General features: G+C 45.0%; 1 protein-coding gene across 1 annotated transcript; it reads right to left on the bottom strand.

Moving 5' to 3' along the window:
• Positions 1-1,652: 1,652 nt before the first annotated feature.
• Positions 1,653-25,638, bottom strand: GMFB (glia maturation factor beta). The gene is made up of 7 exons (XM_054971510.1): positions 25,561-25,638; positions 18,079-18,175; positions 15,298-15,347; positions 12,048-12,097; positions 9,718-9,800; positions 9,225-9,298; positions 1,653-7,693 (listed from the first exon to the last, which is right to left on the bottom strand). The coding sequence occupies exons 1-7, from the start codon at positions 25,561-25,563 to the stop codon at positions 7,622-7,624; spliced, it is 429 nt and encodes a 142-aa protein (XP_054827485.1). The 5' UTR covers positions 25,564-25,638; the 3' UTR covers positions 1,653-7,621.
• Between the last annotated feature and the right edge of the window lie 1,272 nt (positions 25,639-26,910).

Here is a 26,910-nt window from a genome sequence, read left to right as displayed (position 1 = left end):
CACAACACAAGGACGTTCACTGTGTGACTGAAGGTAAGCTGTAGCAGCCATTTTGTGGTTGAGTCCGCCTCCTGCGGCAGCCATTTTGTGGCTGGCTCTGCCTCCTGCAGCAGCCATTTTGTGGCTGCGCCCACCACCCTGTATCATAGATCCAGAGGAGTTAGTTGTGTAAGTCTGTAGTAGCAAAATAGAAAAGAGTCCAGTAGCACCTTTAAGACTAACCAACTTTACTGTAGCATAAGCTTTCGAGAACCACAGCTCTCATGCATCTGACGAAGAGAACTCTGGTTCTCGAAAGCTTATGCTACGGTAAAGTTGGTTAGCCTTAAAGGTACTGCTGGACTCTTTTCTATTTCACCCTATGTCAGAAATCCAAATATTCCTCCAGACTCAAAAAAAGTCGGGGACCCATTCTCTGGTGGAATGGATCTGCAGGATCCAATCCAATACTGGTTGGAGGAAGGCAGGTTATAGAAGAAATATATCAAACTGGGGGGAGGGGGGGGAGATTCATTATTGCCAGGACCATACGTTACTTCAGTGGTTCAATTTAACCAGCTTGCACAGAACAAAAGAGGCTGGTCCACACACTTAAGGTATACTTAGGCATGCCAACTTCCAGGTGGGTCCATGTCCCAAAATTACAGACTACACAGCTCAGCTCCCCTGGAGGGTGAACTCTATGGCATTATACCCCATGGAGCTTCCTCCCCTCCTCAAACTCCACCCTCCCTAGGCTTCACCCCCCCTCCCCGATCTCCTGCAATTTCTCAAATCAGAGTTGGGAAATGTAAACCCCGCAATGCAATCATACAGGGTCATCTGGAAAAATGCTTGCAGCGGTAAGCCAGCTTTACTATTAAGTGTAATGGTTGAATCAGCCAAAGCTAGGGTTGCCAGGTCCAGGTTCGGAAATTCCTGGATGTTTGGGAGGCGGAGCCTGGAGAGGGTGGAATTTGGGGAGGGGCCTCAGTGGGATATGAAACCCTAGAGTTCACCTTTCAGAGCAGCCATTTTCTCCAGGGGAACTGATCTCTGTTGCCTGGAGATCAGTTGTAATTCCAGGAGATCTCCAGCTACCACCTGGAGACTGGCAACCCCAACCAAGGCCGATTTTAGAAGTCATCTCTCCATGATATGCTATCACTTTAAAAGAGTGTTAAATCCTCAAGGATCCCACATTTTCATCCACCAAGCCGTTTTCGGTAGTCAAGACCTGGTCCTTCAAGCTCAGCACTGGCTACTACTCTGGTGGCTGCTGCTCTTTTCCAAGGTCTTGAGTAGAGAGGAAGCTTTGCCAATACACAAGATCTATTAACTGGAGATGGCAAGGACAATCCCCTGAGGTTTTCTGTATGCAACGGCTGTACTACTCAGCCTTGGTCACTCAAATCTAAAGCATTTACAAAACGTATCCAAAACAGACAAGAAGGGACTTGCTGTAGGCAGCTACCAGGCCTCAGAAAGTAAGTTACAGAGTTTTGCTCTGCAGGTTTTCAGAGCACCTACCTATCTGGAAAATAGTAAAAAGTCCAGTAGCACCTTTAAAACTAATCAACTTTATTGAGGCATAAGCTTTCGAGAATCACAGCTCTCTTCGTCAGATGCATCTGACAAAAGAGAGCTGTGGTTCTCGAAAGCTTATGCCTCAATAAAGTTGGTTAGTCTTAAAGGTGCTACTGGACTTTTTACTATTTTGCAACTACAGACTAACACAGGTAACTCCCCTGCACCTATCTGGAAGGTTTCCAGCCCTACTGATTTTAAGCAAGGAAACGAGCGTGAGCACGACTTCTAAAAACATTAACCACCCAATTGTAAAGCTGCCTCTTTAATGCTTGGATTTTATTACGCTTGTTAACACGTTCAAAAATTACTTCAGAAACTTTTTGTTTATAATTTGGATTTGGCTTAAACCAATTACTACATCGTATTAAGTTGTTACCTCTAACTGAAAATTATTTGACAATTGTTCTTTCCAGGCCAGGATATTTGGGGGGTGGGGGGGAAGGAACATCACCTTAACTTGTATTCTAAACCCGAATTAAGTGGGGACTCCAATGAATCTTAATTACTGTTCACATCCTTGTCACAACTTTTGCTTAAAACCATGGTTAAGGCCGCCAGGGAGATCACACGGACACATGGACACTGGTTTACACTGAAATCAGATCTTCAGTCTATCAAAAGTCAGTACTGTCTACTCAAACTGGCAGTAGGTCTACAGTGGTGATGTAAAAGTGGTTAAAGGGACAGCGTGAGATGGTGGGGACTGAACCTGGGACTGAGGGAGTGCCCAATGGTTAAGCACAAGGCTTAAACAACACGCTGAGTGAGGAGCTCGGTATGTTTAGCCTGGAGACGACTCGAGAGGTGATATGATAACCATCTTCAAGTACTTGAAAGGCTGCCATATAGAGGATGACGTGTTGTTTTCCACTGCCCCAGAAGGTCAGACCAGACCAACGGATTGAAATTCAATCAGAAGAGTTTTCGGCTAAACATTAGGAAGAACTTCCTGACAGAGCGGTCCCTCAGTGGGACAGGCTTCCTCGGGAGGTGGTGGGCTCTCCTCCTTTGGAGGTTTTTAAGCAGAGGCTAGGTGGCCACCTGACAGCAATGCTGATTCTGTGAACCTGGGCAGATCGTGAGAGGGAGGGCAGGAAGGGCTACATCAGTGCTTAGTTCTCGTGGTCCCATCTTACATGCCCAGGGTAATGCCGACTTTGAGGGTCAGGAAACAATTTTCCCCAGGCCAGTTTGGCTAGGGATCCTGATGGTGTTTTGCCATCTTCTGGGCATGGAGCAGGGGTCACTGGGTGTGTGTGAGGAGGGGAGGTAGTTGTGAATTTCCTGCATTGTGCCGGGGGTTGGACTAGATGACCCTGGAGGTCCCTTCCAACTCTGATTCTATGATTCTAAGACTCAACAGCCCTCAGCTGCAAGACATGTCCTTGCGCTCAACCTGACACACTTCCTTCCTTCCGTCTGTCCGTCCCACACACCCCTTCCCAGCAATCTCAGATTCTGCCAATTTCTACCCAAAGAGAGGACAGCCTTACGATCCTGGCACCGAAAAGGAAACCCAAGAGCTTCCCATCTTGCCAGAATAATTCAATAACTTGTTTCCTTCACCCCATAGCTGTGTAACACACAAATGAACACAAAACTAAGTGTTAAGAATGGTTCCTCCAAACCGCCTCACTTGAAGAGATGTTCTACTGTGTGGGTGCAGCATGGTGGTACGAAACCTCCAGTCACAGCATGTGAGAAACATCTCCCTTGGGTGAAGACACCCAGAGGCACACGATCTCGGACAAAATCCCAGGAAGTTTTGAAGGGACTTATGCAGAAGCTGTTCCTACTGAACACTCCCTGTTCTTCCCTCAGAGGTTTTGAGGCCCTCCACAAGGAAATGAAGCCCTCCTTCATTTCTTCTCCCCTCTTCACCCACATTTCAACTTTTTGTTCTCCAAGTGTTTAATAACAATTTTTTAAAAATCCTTTCCTCCTCAGAAGGAAGAGTGGGGTATGTGGCTTCATCTATCCTCACAACAACTCCGTGAGGTAGTTTAGGCAGGAACAGAGAGACTGTCCCCTCCAAAAAAAATAAATCCGTAAGCTTTGTGGCTGAGTGGTGATCTAAATGTCCAAGGCAACAAGCACTTTTTATACAATGGCTTGGGGGAAAAAATTTCCACCAGAAAATTTTTCCACATGTTCCTGTATCCCTGAGGAGTAGAAGTGTGGAAAAAAAATCTCTCATGCTAGCCTCTTGCACCAAGTTAAACGCCAAGAATCCTGAACCTTTTTCTGCTACTCAAGGTCATGCACAACCAGTTTCTGGGCACTATAAGGAAGAAAATCTGCATTAAAGATAAAACTGCATTAATATAAAAAGATAAAACTGCATTAAGACTGTTTCCATTTCCACCTGTGTATCACTGATGCCAAGCCAAGGCCTTTTCAACTGCCCTGCCCACTTCCTAAACCCTTGCTTATTACTTTTTGCCATTTTGCACTGGGTTAATGTGTGGCTAGGAAATCTATGCTCTAAGGATATATTTAAAAGCTCCCCTCCTTTTCCCCACAAAGAGTTTCATTAACTTGGGGCCAAGCTACACATGACGAATGACACTTGAACGGCAAGTGGATTGAGTGGAGGGCAAGTGAACAGGGAGAAATACACTTGCCGTTTAAGTGTCATTCGTCACTTGTAGCTTGGCCCTTGGTTATCAAAAGGTATGATTTTCTTCCCGGAATCTTGCATGTCTCACTCCTTCCCTAACAAAATGTGTTTGGGAGGAAAGAAATAGCCATTGTGCATGTCAACCACATTATGACAGGCAGTTCTGCACAAACAAGAATAAAGTTCCAAGGCTAGAATGTAATTTCTGATTATACAAGAAAATTGTCATTTGTTTGGCAGAAATGCTGTTCTGTCCCTCTAATGACACGGAACCTTCCTTTGATACAAAAGGCAGTTAGCAGAACACAGCCTCGGGATCCAGTCCTTTGTGGATTGTTTCTTTTTTTAATGGCCTACTTTGAGAAACAGACATCACTCCAGCATTAAAAAGTTACTTACAAAAAGCTCAAGAAAGCCCCCCAAGAGGGTTTTAAAGAATTTTGAGAGGAGATTGTGTTTTATTATTGGTATCGAGTAGAGGTGGGCATGGACCGAAATACGAACCAAAGTTTGTCACGAACTGGGCCTTTTTTTGGTTTGTGAACCAGCGGTTTGACGGAGGGCATTTCTGACGAACCGCGGTGATTTTTAGGCTGGTTCATTTGGTTCGTTTTCCGGTTCGTCACTGCAGACAGCCTGGGGCTGATCAATCAATTTCTTAGGCAATGGGAGATGGGCTTTCAGTAGACCTTCTGCTGCCCCAGAAGTGATGTACTCACAAACCAAATGAACTGGTTCACGAACCGGGCAATTTCAGGCCAGTTCGTGGTTCATGAAACGCAACAAATCAAAAAACCGCAACGAACCGGCATTTTCCCGATTTGTGCCCATCTCTAGTACCAACTGTACTATTACATACACAAATGGCCCAACTGTTGTGCCTAAGCAGCAGCCAATGTAGTTTATAAGATCAGGCAAATGGGTACTAGCACAAAAAACACAACCCAGTTATGGCCCCATAAGAAGATGCCCAGGACCCTTAACTGTGCCCTGCTGGGCAACAATGGGGTATTTAACTACAAGGAAAGATTTTCCCTTAGTTCTATTGGCTCAACTGTACTTGCCTGCCGAGTTAGAGATGGTCACTGGGAAATCCCTAAGCCAGGGCTGGTCTGCAGAACAGCTTGATCTGGTTATCATCACTGCTATATGGCATCCATTTTAATTTAGGGCTTTACCAGTGGGAAGGGGTGAGGATTCAAGAAAAAATACTCTTCTGCCTGCAGACCCCTAGAGACCGACCTCAACAGGCCCCTGAGGATACAGAAATGGGCCGCTTTAAGCAACCCGGCAGTGCAACAGGGCATGGATCACGAAAAAGCCCAAGGATGCCAAACCCTAGGTACGCGAGGCTGGGTGCAACACCATATTACAGAGGGTTAACGTTTGCAGCCCAGGCAATACAAGGCATGTGACAAGAATGTTTGTTTGTTAAACAGGGTATGCCCAAAGGGCATGTTTGTTAAACAGAGTATGCCCAGGGGGCAAGCAGCTACGCAGGGCTCTGAATCCCCGCCATCCCACAATGACACATACACCCCGGTGGAAAAATGTCTTGCTTGTGAAATTTCAGCAGCCATATTCTTTCAAGCACCACAAAAAGGGAGAGTTACAGCCCAAATTCTCTGATGAAAAGAAAACTACCACCGTAACTATCTAATTGCTTAGATAGTTATGGTGGTGTATACCACTGAGCCGTGGCCACAACACTTCAAAACTGCTTACACTCGGAATAGTGCAATTCTGTGCAGCATTACACCACTAAAAATCAATGAGCTTAGAATGGGTTTTTTCTGCATAGGACGGTACCGTTAGCCACAAAACTACACCAACTCTGACAGTGGTCAGTGGACGGTGTCTGGAATGAGGAATTTCTCCTACAAAAAAGAGATATATTATTGGACTGACTAATAGTATTTACCGAAGTATAACAATACAAGCGATCCTTTTAGGATTGTGGATTTGGAAGTGACGTTTTATGACTTGCATATGGAGAAGAGACTGATAAGTGGCTATAAATCCTAATGATTTGAAATATCTGACAAGAGAGTAAAAACTGTCAGCAGTTAGATAATTACGGTGGTGTTTTTCTTTTCATCAGAATATTCTTTCAAGCAAGCAGAGTCAGACAATGGAATTCTGGACTGGTGTGTAACCCCGCACAAGGTTGCATTGGACCCTGCGAAACATTAAGAGATGGAGATCGAGATTGGAGTTGCATGCCAAGTGAAGGACCCTGTTTTAATCTTGATGTCATGAGACATGGAATGCACCAATTGTGGCTGACGTAGGGGGGAAAGGGAAGCGGCATGTATCAAGTTAGTAGACAAACGGCAACGAGAGAGTCGCTTACAATCCACTGAACGTTTCAAGAAATCCAAAAGGAAACAAAAAGGCACACAAATCGAGAAGTGCTTGTATATAAAAACACCGGGAAGCAGAAGAACACAATTAAGAAACCTTCATAGAAAGACTTTTGGAATGGATATGACTAGGATGTTACCGAGCCCTTAAGATTTTTTTTTTAAATGTTAGTTTCTATCGGACTAAAAAGGCTATCTGCTAAACACACAAAAATAGGCAGGCCCAAACTTTTCGACCCAAGATGGAATGGCGTGGACTCCAGATCAACAGAGATCATCACTGGAATTCCAAAGAAGTCAAGCCCTGAAAAAACGGGAAAAGATTAGGACTTTGCAGAATTAAAATGTTGCTGGAAGGCTGGGCTAACAACAGAGCACAGAAGAAGCCTTCCTCCGACACTCTTCCTCACTGCAGTTAGCGTAGCGAACTGGCGGGATACATCCCAGCCTTCCTGAAGCATTGTAATTCTATCCTTGAAGCCCAGAGAATTAAACAATTGATTAACATCATTTAGACATATAAATCTTAGTGTGCAGTATCTGTCCAAAAAAAGGGATGCATTTGCTGCTTAGAAGACAGAGTTACTCTTAATTTCCAGACTTTGAAGACGCTCTAGTGGGAGCACTCTCCGAACAAACCCAACTGAAAAGAGCAGGATTAGCGCCAAAGGACCCGTTTGTTTTAGTGGGGATTGTGCAGGAGATATTCCTTTAGGGAACTCTGCCCCATAGACCTGTACACAGTTACAAAATTCTGGATCTAGCTAGTATAGAAATATTAGTCACGAGAGTGCAAAAAAAAAAGTTGTCCCTGCAGAAAAAGAGTTCTTCCCTTTTAAACAGTTTCAAAGAAAGGAAAACTCTGGGGCAAGGTTTGGTTACGCAGGAAGAGATGTTTCCTCCCCGAAGGGCGTATAAACTTTGCACGCACAAAAATATATATGTACATACACACACGCACGCACCACACACGGCAGGAAACAACCGATAAGTACAGTGCAGTCTTTGATGGTCGAAGGATTCGCATCTGGTTCCAGTTCGCACCAGGACGGAATGCCGAATCCGTCTTTCAATGGAAGTAGCCCAGCTTCTCCCGGAGCCACTCTTCAGTGAGGTCTTCTGTGTTTCTTATTTCAAATACCTTTGTGGGAGGAGAAATATATGTAACACTGGCAACAACGTAGGCTCAAGTACCAGAAAGCATCCACCATCATACATTTTGGCTTCATTCAGAAATTGCCATAAACCATGGCTGCATCAAATCACAGTTAGCTGTGATGTTGGCAGATAGTTTGACAAAGAGAGGTTTGTTCATGGGCGCCAAACCAGGGTTTTAAGCACAGTCTGAAGTATCTGTGGTTTGTTGTGATCCCTGAAATCACAAACTGCGCTGTTCACTTCAGAGAAACTTCTTCCGCTCATGCAAGGTGCTTCCGTCACTGGAACAGAGCGTTCCTGCCTCTCCCACCCCACCCCCCAACAGCAACCCACTGCCCTCCCCAAGATGCTACTCTGGGGGGACAGGAGACCTCCAGGAGCAGTGTGAGTCAAACTGGGGAGCTGCAGTGGGAAGAGGAAATTGGTGGAAGTTACCCCACCCCTTCCATTAGTGGAAAATTTAGTCCGTATCTAAGCCAGTATTGCTGAGCGGACCCATTCCCTATGGCCACAGAGACTATAGGACTTGCAGCATATTCTTCCTGCCAAGACGTTTACACACCCCATGGTATCTTTTACTTTCTAGCAGACCAAAGTTCGCTTAAACTAACCACCATTTATTGTAATGCCAAAAGGCAGCTTTCCCATCTTTTAGGTGCCATGGGGCTCACTGGTTTTTACCAGTAAGAACATCAACCAAGGGATGGGCCAAGGAATCTGTGTGCACGGGGCCCCTTACGAACCAGTACGCTGCCCTCTTGGGTCCTAGAAAGCTAGTGGAGTGGCACCGTGCAAGTTGGCAAGGGTGAAGAGTTGAGCTGCAGGGCTGCCTTAAGGCCTAGTGCTCACGGAGGTGGTAAAACAGTGCTTGGATTGCGTCGCTCAAACACAGCCGGGGCAAATCCATACTAAACAAAAAATCCTTGCAAACAGAAAACCAGACCAGCTAGGATAGAACCCAATTCCCAACTAGGTAGTTTTCTATCTGCAGGGATGTGGTTGCTCCACACCTGAAATCCAAGGTGGATCAGCCCAGAGGCGAGCGTATAACCTCAGCAAGAGCCATAAGGAACATGGAATCCTACACAGACTCACTCCTGTCTAAGCTATTGATATGAATATTCTCCTTACTCGGGGCAGGAAAAGAGCACACCCACCCGTACCGCCCACTGTTCCAGTGGCTTCTTTCCCTCTCTGTATGCTGGCTCAGCCCGCTGCTGTGGATATTGATCCAGAGGTCGATTAAAACACAAAAACAGCAAGATCGATTACACTTGGGACAGATGCTTCCAAACTGGGCAGCAAGCTAGTCCCTGAGTGGAGGGGGATGACTCAGCCCCAGAAGGACAGGCAAAGTCATAGATGGAAGGCCACGGGAGTCAGGTTTTGCCTGGGGCCCAATTCAATATGCGCCAGTTACACACAGCCCCGGTCACGGCTGTGCCTGAATGGCCAAACTTCTACTGCTAAAACAGGGAAGGCCTGGCCTTCGCAGCGGGCTCGCCCGACTTTACCTTTGTCAGTTCGGCCGTCTGGACTAGCTTATTTTTGCTGCCGGCATACATCATCTGCTGTTCAGGCTTGCATCCTACAATTAAGGGGGGGGGGGTGAGGGAGAAAGAAAGCAAAAGCAAAGCAAGCCACATTACACAGTCCATAAGCCTCTCCGTCCTTCCTCTGCAGGATACTCCAGTCATGTATACTGGGTGGGAATGTGGAAGTTTGTAATTTGAGGTTTCATTTATGTACCGTATGCTACTTGGGAGTCCTGGGGAAGGGGAGGGATTGTAAATGGTTTCATACATAAACAAAAATCTCCCAACAAGGCCCCCCATTCCTTCTTGTGGCTCTCTTAAGCCACGTATTTTGCCGGCCGATAGAAACACAGCTTTCAGTGCAGCTGGTTTTTCTTCTGGCTGGAAGCTCTTTCCACCTTGGACAGCGGCCAGCTCTGTTCGAGTTGCACGGAAGGAAAGTGTCGCATCGGCTCACGCCGTCTCAGCTTACCGACAGGACTGGAGAAGATGAAGCAGAGGGGGTAGGAGACTCTCCCATCGTCGTGCTGGAACTTGTAGCTATAGACGATGAATGTTTTCTGAAGATTAAGGAAGGCAACGCGAGAGAAGGGCAGGCTCCCTGAGCCGGTATGCCAGCCTTATTTTTATCCTTAAGTTTACAGGGAGTAAAACCAAGAAGCCTATTGAATGCCCCACCTCCAAGGCCTAGGAGAGACACACTAGGATCATTCATTTGCGCTCTTTCACAAGTTCCCCTGCACACTTAAACGCCCCCCCCCAAACGAACAGCCTGCCACAAGTCTCCAATGCTGTGCTGCTCTCTTGCTCACTCCGCCAGAGAGCCAGCTGCATCAGTAGAGGAATTGGCTTACAGCCTGGATAGAAACACGAAAAGGCAGGACAAGGAGGCCCCAGTGACTGGGCGGAGACCACCCACGAGCCGATGGGAGTTCTGCAGCCTCTCCTCTTTGCCCATCATGCACAGAACTCCTCTCCGCTGCAAAAGGCCAAGTCAGGCAGCCCCATCTCCAGTAAGCTCTGTGCACACATTGCCACCCTCCCCCCCACAGGAACTACCATCCACTCATGCAGCCCCACACACCCGCACCCTTCTCCAGCTTTCCCAGATCCCTGATGACGGCAGGACAAAAGTTAGTCCATGGGTTACCCATCAGTTACTGGGCTCGGTTCAAGGCACTGGCCCCTCCTATCTGCAGGACCGCCTCTCTTCGCGTGCTCGGCCGCAGCTGCTTCGCCCATCGGAGCAGGGCTTTCTGCAGGTGCCACTCTGAAAATAAGCAAGAGGAGCAGTGGCCCGTTCTCCCTCATTCTCTGCTATGGCTCCCATCTGGACCGAAAACAGCTCGAGATGGCAGCCCACAACTAAATATGCTGTGGGGTGGGAGATGGAGGAGGGCAATGGTCCAGCCGGTAGGGATTTCACTACCCCCCTCCATAGGTAGACCAGTGGGAAGGCTCGCCTATAGCCAAGCCTCGGCCATAGAACATCTCTGTCTTACAAGCCCGATGAAAAGATAACAGATCTTGTTTGGCTCCCCGAGGAGCTTAGGAAGGCTTCCACATTTCTGACATTCCACAAACTATGTGAAACAGAACTGGACAGATCAAGATTCAGGTCCAGTAGCATCTTTGAGACCAACTAGATTTCCGGGGTGTGGCTTTAGAGAGCCAAAACTCTCTTGCAAGCTGCTTCGGGATTCGGGTGTTTAGAGTGCTTCGGTATGCTCCGTAAGGATTCGGGAATCTTTACGGAGCACACTGAAGAGCAAAGCAGCACTTTTCTTGTTATTTGCAAATAGAAAGAAGATAGTTGTTTTCAAGCTTCCCATCCCGGCACCTTTTTTACCCAATGGGAAGGGGAGGAGGGAACCCCTCCTTCCCCTCCCATTGGGTGAAAAATGCTGCAGGGTGTTTGAAAGCAACACTTTTCTTGCTGCTTGCAAGTGGCAAGAAAAGTGTTTTTTCAAACTTTCCACCCTTCCATCTTTTTCACCCAATGGGAGTGGGAGGAGGGGGTTGTAGTGGCTCACTATAACCCCCTCCTCCCACCTCCCATCGGGTAAAAAAGAGTGAGAAGTTTGAAAGCAAACAGCACTTTTCTTGCTGTTTGCACTAGAAAAGTGCCGCCGCGGCTGCCACTTTACCCGAATCTTTCTGAAGCAACACGAATCACTTTGGAAAGCTTTGCTTCGGGATTCCCGAATAGGCTCAGCAATGCTGGGCCCAATTTGGAAAAACCCGAATCTTTCCAAATCGGGCCTGATTCAGGTTAAAAACCCAAAGTACACATCCCTAGTAGTAGCACCACAATGGTTCATGCCTAGGGTGTACAAACATCAGAAGGACTGAGGAAAAAGCTGCAGAAAGCTACAAGTGTTGATGCCGGCACTAGGTTCCAGCACTGGCACAAAGTGGCACGTCCCTACTTCCTGAGCTACAGTTAAGACCCTTTGATCAGTCTTGCACTTGAATGGGGACCAACACGGATTAGTAGCAAACAGAGATGTCTAAAAGCTCACATGGCCTCCCGAGCCCATGCAGGTCCTTTCTCACATAGCGATCGGAACAGATAAACTAACTCTTACTCGGTTTATACAACCTTCTTCACCTGGTCTCCTGGGAACCCATTCTTACTGTCTACAGGCGAGTGGCTATTTGCAAGCTTTCATTATGCCCAGTTCCACATGCTGCAACAGAGCACCGAGCACCGATGGTATGTTCCCTGAGTACACACTGAGTCTGGGATCAGAGAAGGACTTTCTTCTGGCAAGAGCCCGACAGCACTGCCAGAAAGGATATCGAGGTTGCCTCTCAGGAAGCTCGTCTTTCAGCTCATCAGGAGAAATACCCTGGAAATGTATTAAAAGAGAGAGAATGTGAGCCGGCGTGGTGCAGTGGTTAGGCTAAGATCTGGGAGACCAGGTTCAAATCCCCCCAGCACCATGAAGTTCACTGGGTGATATTGGGCCATCTGCTCCCTCTCACCCTAACCTACTTCACAGGGTTGTTGTGAGGATAAAAACAGTGAAGGGAGAATCATGTACACTGATCTTCTCGGACATAGGCTGGGATTAAAAAATGGGTAGAGAGGGACAGAGAGAGAGGACACTTCTAAAACCAGATGACTTTGGGGGTCCCTTCCAGCTCTATGTTTCTTAAACAAAAAAGCTGATTCTCATCAAATGTAGTACAAATTCACAACAGGTAGACGAGATTGCTACAAATCGGGCCTGCACTTGGAAATACCGATATAGCTCAAGAAGGCATAGAGATTATTATTGTTCTGCTCCGCTGCATATGAGATCTGTTGATTTTATTATTTTATGATTTTTAACTGTTATTTATTGTATGATAAACTGTGGCTTTATGATGCTTTGATCCGCCCTGAGCCCGCTTGTAGGAAGGGCAGGATGTAAATCCAACAAATAAATAAATAAAATTATAATGTGATCGGCCACTATTGGTTTAGTCGTAGGGCCAAGCTACACATGACGAATGACACTTGAACGGCAAGTGGATTGAGTGGAGGGCAAGAGAACAGGGAGAAATACACTTGCAATTCAAGTGTCATTCGTCATGTGTAGCTTGGCCCTTAGGCTGTTGTTTGTTCATTAACAGGGTTCCAATGGAGGATTTCTGTTAATGGGGGGTGGAAGGGTAGGTAAAGTTTCCACTGTCATAGATGCAGAGGAGTTAGTCGTGTTAGTCTGTAGTAGCAAAATTAAAAAGAGTCCAGTAGCACCTTTAAGACTAACCAACTTTATTGTAGCATAAGCTTTTGAGAATCACAGTTCTCTTCATCAGATACATGGAGGGCAAGAAGAAACTGGTCAGATATATAGGTGGAGAGGGGAGGGCGGAGTAGATGCAAACAGTAGCTTCTGATATGGAGATCAGTTTGCTTCTGTTAAGGAAGTCAGTTACTTCCGATAATGAGATAATCATTCATAGTCTCTATTCAATCCCAGTTTGACTGAGTCAAATTTGCATATGAATTCCAATTCAGCAGCTTCCCGCTGGATTTTGTTTGAAAGGTTTCTGTTGAACTACAGTCACTTTACAGTGACATGGTAAATTGAAGTGTTCTCCCACTGGTTTCTGGATGTTGCCATTGACACAAATCCAACATTAAAAATGGCAACATCCAGAAACCAGTGGGAGAACACTTCAATCTACCAAGACATTCCTTCAAGGACTTAAAGGTCACTGTAGTTCAACAGAAACCTTTCAAAAACAAAATCCAGCGGGAAGCTGCTGAATTGGAATTCATATGCAAATTTGACTCAGTCAAACTGGGACTGAATAGGGACTATGAATGGTTATCTCATTCTCAGAAGTAACTGACTTCCTTAACAGAAGCAAACTGATCTCCATATCAGAAGCTACTGTTTGCATCTACGCCACCCTCCCCTCTCCACCTATATATCTGATCAGTTTCTTCTTGCCCTCCATGCATCTGATGAAGAGAACTGTGATTCTCGAAAGCTTATGCTACAATAAAGTTGGTTAGTCTTAAAGGTGCTACTGGACTCTTTTTGAAAGTTTCCACTGACTCTCTACTACCTCCAAGTCATTCCAGAAGGCAATTAGCGGTGTTGCCTCCCTGACCACTGAAGTCCCTTTTAGTTTATGAGGTTTGACTGGGCGTTGCTCATACATTTCATCTATTCTCTGAAACAATGTAAGCCTGCAAACTGATCCGACACATGTTTACCCACTCCCTTAACTCACAGCGGGACTTAATCCCGAGAATGCGAAGGATTGCAGTCTCGGTCACATGGTCACATTGTCATCCCACCTTTCCTCCAAAGAGCAGAGTGCACACACAATTCCCCCCTCCTCCGTTTTTATTCTTGCGACAATCCCGCGAGGTCAGTTAGGCCAAAAAAAAGCAACCGGCCCGAAGGTTTCTTAGTGAGTTTCATGGCACAGAGAGGAATGTGAAAAACAGTACACGGTACAGGCTGTCCCAACCATAAGGCCAGAGGGGCTGTCAACAGAATAATTTTCTAGGCATTAAACACACACGCACGCCCTTCTTTGAAAGCTTCACTCCCAATCGATGCTTTCAGCGCAACGCCTGTACAGCTGAGAAATGCATGTCACGTTGCCATTCTCTATGTTTTTAGGAGGGGCAAGTGAAAGTTTCAGGGCTTGGCTCCATTTTAAAACACAGCTTTACTTGTAGATGTTTATAGAAAACAAACAGTGGGCTGTATCCTATCATGCTGCATAAAGACGTGCCTTCCTCCGATAGGAGGCTCTTGAGCCTCACGGATCGGAAGAATTCTCCTTCTGCCAAAGGAAGACGCTGCTCGGAGCGGAGCAGTAGGACAGAACCCAGAATAATATCATGCGAACAAAGTATATGACAACAACTGCGCCTCAAACACGCGCATCTTCCCCCCCCCAAAGGAAAACCAAATGATAAACTCCGATCTGGATCTGGGATGGTCGTCCTCTTCCACCACGCATGCAGCTTTGGGAGGGATGCATGTAGAGTGGTAAGGGAGGAAGCGGACACCTGCCTAGCTAGCCAGATCAGCCGAATGAACCCTGGCGAATCAATGGGGTGACAGATGTCGCAGCCAGATAGCCCTCATATCCAACCAAGGGAAAACCAAGCACCTTATTCAAAACCAGTAACCAAGTAAAAACTGAGAGCAAAGACCCAAACTGTTCCCACACCCAACCTAAACCATACAAGAACAAAGGATCAGTCCCTGCGCACCCTTCACACACGTTACTTTCATGATAAAGCAATTGCTCTGTGCTTATCTGGCATATTTACAACATGTATAGTTCTAGCAAAGTTTAGAAACGGTGCCCACATTAAAAGAAAGCTCCCTGGCTTCCCACTTCCTTTTGCGCCTTTGCAGCAAGAAATTCTCCGGCTTCCCAAGCTCCCACACTTTGGTTGCCTGTAAATTACACGGGCGTGGCTCCTTGCCTAAAACCCAGCACAAGGCAGATGTCGTGCACAAGGAACAGCTTTTCAAACCCTTCCCATTTAAGGGAGAACATTGCAGCCAGCAAAGCAGCCACATACCTCATGCTCTTCGTCCAGAACTACCAGCTGCTTCTCCTTGTCGATCTTCACTACAACAAAGAAAACAAAAGAAGGTGAGCAGCATGTCCGGGGAGAATGTCGGCACTAACCATCCTACTTACTTCTCTTTTTTAAACACTGCCAAACGGGGAATGGCTGCAACAGACAACCCCAGAATACGGCCCAGCTGACAAGAGCGTCTTATCGCTCGCTGATGTTTCCAACACACTGAGCCCACCAGGATCCCAAATGAGTGGTGGGCCCAGTGCAAGCTTCCTCCCTTCCTTCTCTAAAAGAAAAGGCCAGGGCAGGTGAGGAATATCCCTTTTCCAGGACTGTTTTTCCCTCCCAGTCCACCCCTGGTTCTTATCTCAGCCCGGGAATTTTGGGGGCTGCACGTTTTGCCTCCCAGAAGGCATCTTTATGCCACAAACTATCCACCAACAGAATCTGCTTGCCTCTACACCTCTCTACATAACCACTACACCAAACTGAGAGCCAGTTTGGTGTAGTGGTTATGAGCATGGGACTCTAATCTGGAGAGCCAGGTTTGATTCCCCACTCCTCCGCTTGAGGTGACCTTGGGCTAGTCACAGCTCTCTGGAGCTCTCTCAGCCCCACCCACCTCACAGGGTGTTTTGTTGTGAGGATAATGATGACATACTTTGTACACTGCTCTGAGTGGGCATTAAGTTGTCCTGAAGGGCGGTATATACATTGAATGTTGTTGTTGTTGTTATCATCATCATCATCATCATCATCATAATTATTAAAGGAAATCCCTGTTTAATTTGTGGAGGTAAACCGAAACAAAAGGACCACGGTGTTCTAAGGCTAGTATCAATACAATTACCACCAAGTTCAAACTAAAATCCAAATATTTTTAGTAATCGCTTTCAAACGTTTGTGTTCACTACAACATATTCTTACAGAGAATCACAGTTCCTAAAAGGGATAGTGCACATTTCCAAAGATACAAATAATTGTACAAAATTCCAAGAGTAAATGTGAAGTTAACCAGTCTCTTATTGTTTTCTCTTTTTTTTCCAAAATTCTTGAAGAAAACTTCTAGCTTTCCAGTGACCAAACGTGCTACGGGCATGGGCACATTTTCATGAGTTTCCTCAAAGTCGATTAACACACATAACTTTGGTTAACTTCACATTTAATTTTGGAATTTTGTACAATTATTTGTCTCTTTGGAATTGTGCACTATCCCTTTAAGGAATTGTGATTCTCTGTAAGAATATTTTGTACTGAACACAAATGTATGATAAAGATTGCTAAAAATATTTGGATTTTAGTTTGAACTCGATGGTAATTGTATTTATATTGATTTGTGGAGGTAGCTGCTCTCTACAGCCTGCCACCTCCACAGCAGATATCCCTACATCTAACAGCTCAGCAGTGCCGTGTTCTCACAGAAACCTGAATCTGACAGAGCACTATTAGTAATGTGATTTTTTTAAGGAGTTGGCCGTGTTAGTCTGAAGAAGCAAAATAGTAAAGAGTCCAGTAGCACCTTTAAGACTAACCAACCTTACTGTAGCATAAGCTTTCGAGAACCACAGCTCTCTTTGTCAGATGCAAGTCAGATGCATATGATGAAGAGAGCTGTGGTTCTCGAAAGCTTATACTACAGTAAAGTTGGTTCGTCTTAAAGGTGCTACTGGACTCTTTACTATTTTGTGATTTTTAAAAAACACTCTCAGTCACTTCAGCAGTCCTAACAGTTTTAAACTTGCCACCTTGCACTAGGGTTTTATACCCCAAGCTCCTCACAGACTTCTAAAGTCAAGAAGTCCTTGTGCAGTAGCAGAGGAACAGCAATGCCAGCTGAATGAGATCTGGGTAGACTTCTGCTTCCCTCCCTGTTCCAGGTGTTTAAGTCTGGGTGTGCCCATTCTGCAGATATGAGGGTTGAGGCTGAATATTATTAATAGTTCACCCAACGGCAAGCTCAGGGCAAGCTTAAGAGTTGTGGGTCACGATCACCCTCTGTGTGCCACTCCACTCTGACCCACACAAGCAGGGTTTGTGAAGCCGGTTGCTATTTGGGGACCTCTCAATTTTGTGCCAATTTCCAGAAGCAAACACACCAGTTTGGTGTAGCGGTTAAGAGCGGCAGGACTCTAATCTGGACAGCCAGGTTTGATTCCCCACGCCTCCGCTTGAAGCCAGCTGCGTGACCCTGGGTCAGTCGCAGCTCTCTCAGCCCTCACAGCCCTTTGTAAACCGCTCTGAGTGTGGCCTTAAGTTGTCCTGAAGGGCGGTATATAAATCAAATGTTGTTGTAGTTATTATTATTAAGAGAACCTCCGCCAGGAAGTTGAGTTCAAGATGCTTTGCTCCTACACCAGCAGGCAGCTCTCGCCCGCAGCCCCTCAAAGACTCTAGGACAGGGGTGGGCAAATTGCGGCCCGCGGGCCACATACGGCCCGCTACAGTTTTTTTTGTGGCCCACCAAGACAGTCAGAAAAATCCGCCTTGAACCGAGATTAAACTGATTCTAAAATTAAATGTGCTTGCAGCTATAGATGATATGAAATTAGCACAATAAATAAATTGAATAAAACTACCACTATTTTATTTAATTTATATTTATTGATTTTTATGATACAATTTATACCTTTTCTGAAATGCAAAGTTAACTAATGAATGCAATCATTTTAAAAGGTGCGGCCCTCCGCTAACCTCCGCTCCCACAAAGTGGCCCCCGAGCCAAAACAATTGCCCACCCCTGCTCTAGGAAGTCCTGTTGCCAGCGTCTTTCATTCTTACTGATAATGGCGGCATTGTTGGTCTCTTTGCGGAAACGGAATTTCCTCAGCTTCTCCACAAGGTCTTCGGCAACGTCACAGACCACAAGGGATTCACTCTGAGGGGAGAGAGGATGGAAAACCGAAAACTCATGAAGGAAAGACACACCTGCTTCAAACAGACACGCATCTGGTTCTGAGGTGTTAACAGTCCAGAAGTACAAAATTGAAGCGCATCAAGCGTTGATATCGATCGACTATGCAAGCCGGGCAGAAAGTGTATTGCTGAAGATTAAATGTATCATGAGAACACAGATCCTATCATTTCAATACGGTTGGTTTCAATACAGACAAATTAAGGACTTATATGACTCGGATCGTAGAAAGTTAGGATTTAGAGCCAAAAATTCAGAACTGGAAGAGTTGTTATTACAGGATGACAAAAAGATGATATCTAAAGTTTATAAACTACTTTTAAAGTGGTTGACAGAAGATGAAGTAGTGAAAGTTCAAATGATTAAATGGGCAATAAACTGTAATAAAGAAATTACAATGGGGGCGTGGGAATATTTATGGAAAAACACATTAAAAATATCAACGTGTACTAGTATTAAAGAGAATGTATATAAAATGATATTTAGATGGTATTTAATGCCGAAAAAGTTAGCTTATGGGAATAGTCAAATGTCAGATAAGTGTTGGAAATGTGGTAAATATGAAGGCTCCTTTTTCATATGTGGTGGATTTGTGAAAAAGCTAAAGATTTTTGGGGGGCTATAGTAGATGCTATGACAGAAATATTACAGAAAAAGATTATTTAAAAAACGGAGTTGTTACTGTTATGTATGAACTTGGAAGAATTTGAAACTAAGGATAGAGTATTGATTTTTTTATATGATAACTGCCGCAAGAATATTGTATGCACAATTATGGAAGAAAGAAGAAATACTGAGGGTGGAAAACTGGATACAAAAATTGCTGTACATGGCTGAAATGGACAAACTAACAAGGAAATTAAGAGATCAAGACATAAAAGAATTCACAACGGACTGGGAGAAACTGAAAAGTTATTTAGAAAGAAAATGGGACGTAAAGGGAATAATATGGTCTTTGAATAGCTATTGAAGGGGGAGATAGGATTTCTTTGCCGTTAGAAGCAATGAGTAGAATAAGAAGATATTAAATGTAAAATGAATAACTTTTTGTGATTTTATACGTCTAGGATAATAGATATATTTCAAATGAAGGGGTTATAAAGCTGTTGGAAGTCAACCAAGAAAAGGGGGGAGAGGGGGGGGGAAACAGGTATATATAGGGAGAACGAGATTGTATTGTTTAAATTGATGTATGTTAACCCATCCAATAAAATTTTCCAAAAAAAAAGGGATCAAGATGGCCTATTTCCATCCATAAAATACTACCTTTAGCAAACTCTAGAATCCTAATCAAAAAGAGTCCAGTAGCACCTTTAAGACTAACCAATTTTATTTTATTGTAGCATAAGCTTTCGAGAATCAAGTTCTCTTCATCAGATCTAGAATCCTAGAATTGGAAGGACCCTCCAGGGTCATCTAGTCCAACCCCCTGCACAGTGCAGGAAATTCACAACTACCCCCCCACACACACACACCCCCCGCGACCCCTACTCCATGCCCAGAAGATGGCGAAACACCGTCAGAATCTCTAGCCAAACTGGCCTTGGGAAAATTGCCTCCTGACCCCAAAGTGGCAACCGGCATTACCCTGGGTGTGTAAGAAGGGGCCACGAGAACTAATTATTGATGTAACCCTTCCTACCCTAGACAGATATTTAGCTGTGTTAGCCCACTGCAGCCAAAACAACAAAGCATCTCGGGGCACCTTGAAGTCTACCACATTTATTGCTACATAAGCCACCCTGAGCGAAGAAGAAAGGCAGGATATTTATATTTTAATAAATAAAGCCAGAGTTTACTTTGACAGACACAAAGCCAGCCCCAGCTCGGGAAAACTTCTACCACAATACATTCATTAGTCTTTCAGGTGTCCCAACACTCTTTATTTTGATTTTGGCAAGTTTGTGTATTTATCTATTAGGTCTTCCGCCTCCATACGATACCCTTACTTCGCTGTACCCACACTGTAGCTTAATAATTCGAATTCTGATTATCCAGTAAGTCAACTGAGATGCCCACAACCTCAAGCCCTACTCAAAAGCAAATCTCCGAGATTCTAATGAAACTTCTTCCTAAAGATGCTGCACCAAAAAGACACTCCTTTGTATGCTGGAGCTGCCCATGGATATTCCCAGGGAGAACTTGGCATTAAAACTCATAGTGCCACCCTAAGCACAGTTACACCCTTCTAAGCACACTGGCTTCAGTGGTCTCAGAGTGGTGCAACTTGGCTTAGGGTGGCGTTGCGCTCTGCAGACAAGCAACTCCTGGTGGTCCCCGCTGGCCCGAAGGACATCCGTCTGGCCTCAACCAGGGCCAGGGCCTTTTCTGCCCTGGCCACGGCCTGGTGGAACGCTCTCCCGCTGGAGATCCGGGCCCTGCGGGACCTGTTACAGTTCCGCAGGGCCTGTAAAACGGAGATGTTCCACCAGGCCTTTGGTTGAGTGCCAGCGGGTGTCCTCCTTCTTCCATCTAAGACCGCCACTTTTTCCGGGGCTGCCCTCGGCCATCTGCTATGCCCGTATACGGACTCCCAATATTTATTTAAATAGCCTGTGCCTGGACTATTTTAATGACTTTTTAAAGGTTATTATTGATTTTATGGTTTTATGATTGATTGTGTTTTATGAATGTTGTTAGCCTCCCTGAGCCCATTAGTGGGAAGGGCGGGGTATAAATCAAATCAAATAAATAAATAATTCTAGATCTTCCAGAATTATTTTCACAGCATCCTAAAGGAACCAGCAATGGGGGGGATAAAGGAAATCTCACCCCAGACCAAGTACTTGGGTCTTCCTGGACTTCCATATTCGTTGCTTCGGTCACAGAACTAAGACAATGCACTTTTTAGATTCCCTTACTCTTTGTAATAGAGTCCGTTTGGGAAAGCCATTCGTCACGTAGAAGCACCAGGGAGGGGGAAAGACGTATGCAAATTATTGTAATTTTAGTATTCCTCATTATGCATTACAATGCTGACTGCTCAGAAGGGCAAACAGCATTGCTAGGAGCAGATTCAGTTATCGCGCTGGAGGGGGAAAGAGCATTAACAAAAAAATACATTCGCCAGAGTTCCAACTTCGTGCTCCGTGTTAGGAGCGCTTCTGCGCAACTACTCCTTTTGAAAGAATTGCCTGAAAAGCACACATCCCGCAGGTTACACTTAAGAATTCATGCAATTAAAAAATTACATCAGACGCGCCACAGCCTGTTTCCAGAATGCAAAGTGCAAATTCCCCGCCCAGAAAGCTCACAACAGGAGGTTTCGTGTCTGCACGGAGCTTTTAAACAGCATATCGCAACCCTGTTGCCAAGGAAAAAAGGAAGGAAACTCATTCGCAGATTTCCAGTTTACAAATCCTACGACACAGTGATGTGGGGCCGTTCCTGCCCTACAGCAAAACCTGTTTAAAGACTTGAGCTGAGAGAAACTGTTCTCTTTTCTTCTCTCTCTCTTCTAAATTGTAAGCTCCTTGGGGCAGAGACTTCATTTTTACTTTACTCTAAAACACCATACCAATAAGGGCACTCGACAACACTCCTTTAAAATACTAGAGATCTTGCAGAAAACACCGTTCCAACCATGTGGCTCTCTGCGGGGTGGGGGAGAAATGCTGGGAGCTAAACTGGATTAGGTTTGCAATGCAGATGTGTCCTACATTTGTTAGTACATAATAAGGCTGAGAATTCCCCACAAACAAAGGAGCTAAAAACCATGGAAGTCTTGCTTCTCAGTGAAACAGGGTGGAAGAATTACCCCAATATACTCTGAGCACACAAAAAGAGACACCAGTTCCTGCAATAGCTAACCTTGGAGCTTTGTAAATTACAAAAAAAAAATTAAAAGAGGAATAGAATCCAAGTGAAAGGTGGAACCACAGCAGTTAAGAGACTCAGAGCCAAGCAACAAGTGACGCCTGACACAGGTTGGACACTTGTCAGCTTCCCTCAAGTTTTGATGGGAAATGTAGGCGTCCTGGTCTTGCAGCTGTAATGGAGAGCCAAGCTGTAAAACCAGGACGCCTACATTTCCCATCAAAACTTGAGGGAAGCTGACAAGTGTCCAACCTGTGTCAGGTGTCACTTGTAGCTTGGCTCTTAGAAGCCAGCTAGCGCAGTCCCAAAGGGCGGGCCACCCATCTAGCATCACACACAAAGTGTAGTTGCACTTTACGTACCAAGCACAAGCTAGGATGACTCACAAAAGCAAGCTGAGCCCCACCTGCAGTGAAGCCTTCGCAAGATCACTGACCTAAAGGAAGAATTAGTTCCCCACCCAAGACGAAACCAACAATTTCCCAGAGAGCAGAAACACAAACTGATGTAGATACGCTCCTACAGCATGGTTCCACATTGCTAAAGATGTTCAGTTTTATGCTAGTTTAAATTCTCTTCTACCATACTCTGTATATGATTATATTGTTATTTACTTGCAATATGTAATATGCCCTAGATCTCAGTGAGAAAGATTGATTGATTGATTGATTGATTGATTGATTGATTGGATTTTTAGCCCGCCCTCACCACAAGCAGGCTCATCTCATAACATCTCATTGCAAACATGGATCTCCGCATTCCAGATGGGGCACCCTTCCCCCTTTCCCTGCCCACCATACACAAGGGAAGGAAAAGGTGGAGGTGTGGGTTGGTGAACCTCTAACTCCTCAAGCATGGGGAGGCAGACTAATCATCATCATCATCATAGAATCATAGGGTTGAAAGGAACCTCTAGGGTCATCTAGTCCAACTCCCTGCACAATGCACACACAAATACCTTCACAAATACCTTCTCTTCCCCCACACACACCCAGTGACCCCTGCTCCATGCCCAGGAGATGGCAAAACACTGTCAGGATCCCTAGTTGAACTGCCCTGGGGAAAATTGCTACCTGACGCCAAGGTGGCGATCGGCCTTACCCCGGGCATGTAAGAAGGGGCCACGAGAACTAAGCGCTGATGTAGCCCTTCCTGCCCTCCCTCTCACGATCTGCCCAGGTTCACAGAATCAGTATTGCTGTCCAGTGGCCATCTAGCCTCTGCTTAAGAGGAACAGAATCAGGAAGCAAAGTCCGTTGCACCGATAAGGTAGTATCTATTCCTGCAAACTATATACTGCTCTTCTCAGCTTGCAGGGGCTGAAGAAGGAAATAACATGAAGACAGACGGATTCAACCACCATCATAAGAGGATGAGCAAGGAATTAGACACAAGCAGTTAAGGGGAGTGGGTTGATTGCAGGACAGCCCTTCACTAGGTGGCGGCTGGGGAGGGGGAAGTGAGAAGGAAAAGCCAAGCGCTTTTCCAAAGTGGGGCACCACATTAGGGAAGAGGGCTGTTATTTAGTTTTTGTATTGTCGAAGGCTTTCACGGCCGGAGAACGATGGTTGTTGTGGGTTTTCCGGGCTGTATAGCCGTGGTCTTGGCATTGCAGCTGTGGCTGGCATCTTCAGAGGTGTAGCACCAAAAGACTACTGAGGTGGTGCTACACCTCTGAAGATGCCAGCCACAGCTGCTGGCAAAACGTCAGGAACTACAATGCCAAGACCACGGCAATACAGCCCGGAAAACCCACAACAACCATATTTAGTTTTTCATTGACGAAAGATAGAAGGAAGCTTTAAAAAAATCACACCAGCCCAATTAGGAATACATGGCTAATACAGATCAAAGTTGTTATGCTACAAGAAGGTGTGCCTTGAAACAGCTGAGAAGAAAGACTTCCATGATTGCTAAAAAGCATCTGGCCACAGATAGAAATATCCATTGTGTAAATCACACAGTGTTACTCAGGATTAGTGCTGCAATCCATTGTTGTGGGAAGAGAAGTCCAAATAATGAATTCTACGGGACATATTTCAGAGTACGAATGCAGAGGATCAAATGGCAAGTAACCAGGAGTCATTCCAACACCACTGCGGAGTAGCTGTGTGCGTTTGTTGCAGCAAACACACAAAAAGCAGAGTTTTGGGCACCGGAAAGGCTGGGTTTCTTGACAATGGTTAATTTTAAAGTCGCCTCAAGATTCCAGACTGACAAGTCATTAACAGAGGGTTAGAAGAGCTTCTCTATGCATTAAGGATGAGAGAAGACTGCCAAGCAAGTCACCAAGTTAAGGGCGCATATGCGCTCTCCAGAGCAGAGAATGGGGGTTGATTTCTTCACCCTCCCCATTCAAATTAGTGGATTAGACGCCCTTTTTGGTGACTACAAACCCAGAAAGGGAAGATGCCAGTTCTGGGTTAACCCAACTAGGGTACATAAAGAGAATGTGTGTATGGGGCACACAAGAGTAAATCCACATTAAGAAACCTTTGCAACATTCCTGCTACTTTTAGGATAAAAGACAGATAGACATACTGAACTCAGAGTGAGTCTGGGGCAATGAAGTACATAAAGACACAGAAGCAGTACAGATATGAGCGAAGAAGGAGTGATTCTGCACACGTTGGATAATGCACTTCCAATCCTCTTTATAGATCATTTGGAACGGATTTTTTTGTGTGCGGAACAAAAAATCCACCTCAAACGATTGATAAAGTGCATTGAAAGTGCATTATCCAACATGTGCGGAATCAGCCAATGATTCCTTTAAAACTCCTTTTCTATGGTTTTTGGCAATCCTAGCCATCTCTTGCACTTATTCTGTCCCTAGTCAACATAATCAGATATGTTATGTTGATCGAACCAAAGCTAAATGTAAGAAGAAGCCACCAGGCACGTTGGGGTGGATGGCAAATTCTCTCCTAGCTCTTTTCCAAAGAATGGGAAATAGAGCTCTTACCGGGCCAGGAACACACTTCACTGTGCATGAAAACAGGATGTTACCAATGCCAAAATAATTTTTGCGATGCGGTCCTTTAAAAACACGGCTTGCAACCCACCCACTCCCAGCACCTGCGCTTCCTCCGGGCCCCAAGATAACAAGAAGCTTTGTACCTTTTGAGCTATTTATCGCATTTGGGAGAGGAAGGGGGTTAAAAAAAGGAAGAAAAAAGAAGCCGATAATTGCATCAATGTGGAAGCAGGAGATCATCATATAGATTAATTACATATAATGTACATATATTTTACATATATTAATATATATGGCATGCAATATATTATATTTACAATATATTATACGTTGCATATAATATTTTGCATTTGTGGTATAATATATATTGCACACAATATATTTTAATGTGTGTGTGAATGCATGTGCATGCATATATAAATTACATACGTGTACATTACACACAAATACATGTACATACATATATAAAAAATACACACACTGCCCAAGCATTCCCTGGGAAGAACAGCAGCAGCCCCGTCCACAAAGAATCCCCCTCCGAAAGCCCCGCACTCACCATTTTGCACCAGCAGCAGCCGCCCCGCCACTCGCACTACCTCTTTAAGAGCCCAAGCGGGCCCTCCCTTCACCAGTTCCTCTCCGGCGGCAGGCCTCCTCAGTGCGCATGCTCTGCTTTGCGCCTCGCCCAATCAGCGGGGATGCCTCAGCCCCGCCCGTGACGTCACCCAAGTACGGCGAGCGGCGAGCGGTATTCGTGTTTCGCAGCCCGCCGCCCGCTCGGTCGTCCGCCCACCCACGCCTAGAGAGGCCAGAAATCCTCTCAGGCTCCTCGGCGGCCATCCTTGTGCTAATTAAGGGGCGGGGCTTGAGCTTAGCCGCCGCCACCAACCAGGAAGTGGCGTTGCCATGGTAACCAGGGAGCCTTTTCTTTTCTTTTTTTTTTGAAAGGGGCCCATTGAAACCTCGCCTGTTGGAATAAAAGGGACAGACACGTGTTGATTTGGATTTCGCTGGGGAACAATTCAAATGTCTGCTCAGGGTGTAGCTATTTGCAATAAATGTACAACGTTGCTGAGAACTGCACTTGTTTTTATTTATTTCTTTATTTCTAGACCCAAGGCAGATTACACAGTGCGAGTGAATACGATATAATCAACAGCAGTTCAGTGAGCAAAATACAACATCAAAAGTTAGGCCATTCAATGAAGAAATACAATAGGGCATGGTGGCAAAAAAAATTGAAAAGCCAAATGGAGAGATTTTATTTTTTTCATTTATTTTATTCAATTTATACCCCGCTCTTCTCTCAAGCGGGCTCAGGGCAGCTTCCAACAAAATATACTGTTAAAATACAATAAAAACACTTAACACAACATCATTTTACTGCATAAATAATTCAAGAACAAAATGCAGTTGTGCACATACAATGCCAAACGCTTTTTGGTGCAATGCCTTCATCAGTGGCTTGCAGCATAAACATGATTATCACAACCAGCCTCACTCACACCAAAGAAAACATAATTCATCTAAAAAAACACTGATACATTTAAATTGAAACTTTTTAAAAAAAAAATGAATGAAAAGACATTTTTAAAAGCCCACAATTTTAAAAAAATTATATACACATACTGGAAATGTATTTTGAACTCCTTATAACATCAAGATGAAATCTTGATGTGCTAGCTCATTGTCCTTTATTTAGTTATTTTGTTTATTTACAGTCCTCCTTTCTCACTTGGACTAAAGGCAGGTGACACAGAGTAAGTCAAATAATAATAACTATGCTTATATACCACTCTTCTAGACAGATTAGTGCTTCACCCAGAGTGGCCACCTACTGAGCTCATGGCAGTAGTGGGATTCGAACCAGCAGAGTGCTAATTTTGTGCTACAGCAGGTTAACAGC

This window comes from Eublepharis macularius, chromosome 2, assembly GCF_028583425.1.
Source record: "Eublepharis macularius isolate TG4126 chromosome 2, MPM_Emac_v1.0, whole genome shotgun sequence".
Taxonomy (NCBI): domain Eukaryota; kingdom Metazoa; phylum Chordata; class Lepidosauria; order Squamata; family Eublepharidae; genus Eublepharis; species Eublepharis macularius.
This window is presented reverse-complemented; position numbering and strand designations above follow the sequence as displayed.

Bases quoted from the DNA above. Each gene is read 5' to 3' on its own strand.
- GMFB (XM_054971510.1), bottom strand. The intron at 12,098-15,297 runs GTATGTGGCTGC...ATACATTTCCAG, and splicing joins TTCTGGACGAAGAGCATGAG to GGTATTTCTCCTGATGAGCT. The intron at 9,299-9,717 runs GTAAGCTGAGAC...CCTTAATTGTAG, and splicing joins CATCTTCTCCAGTCCTGTCG to GATGCAAGCCTGAACAGCAG.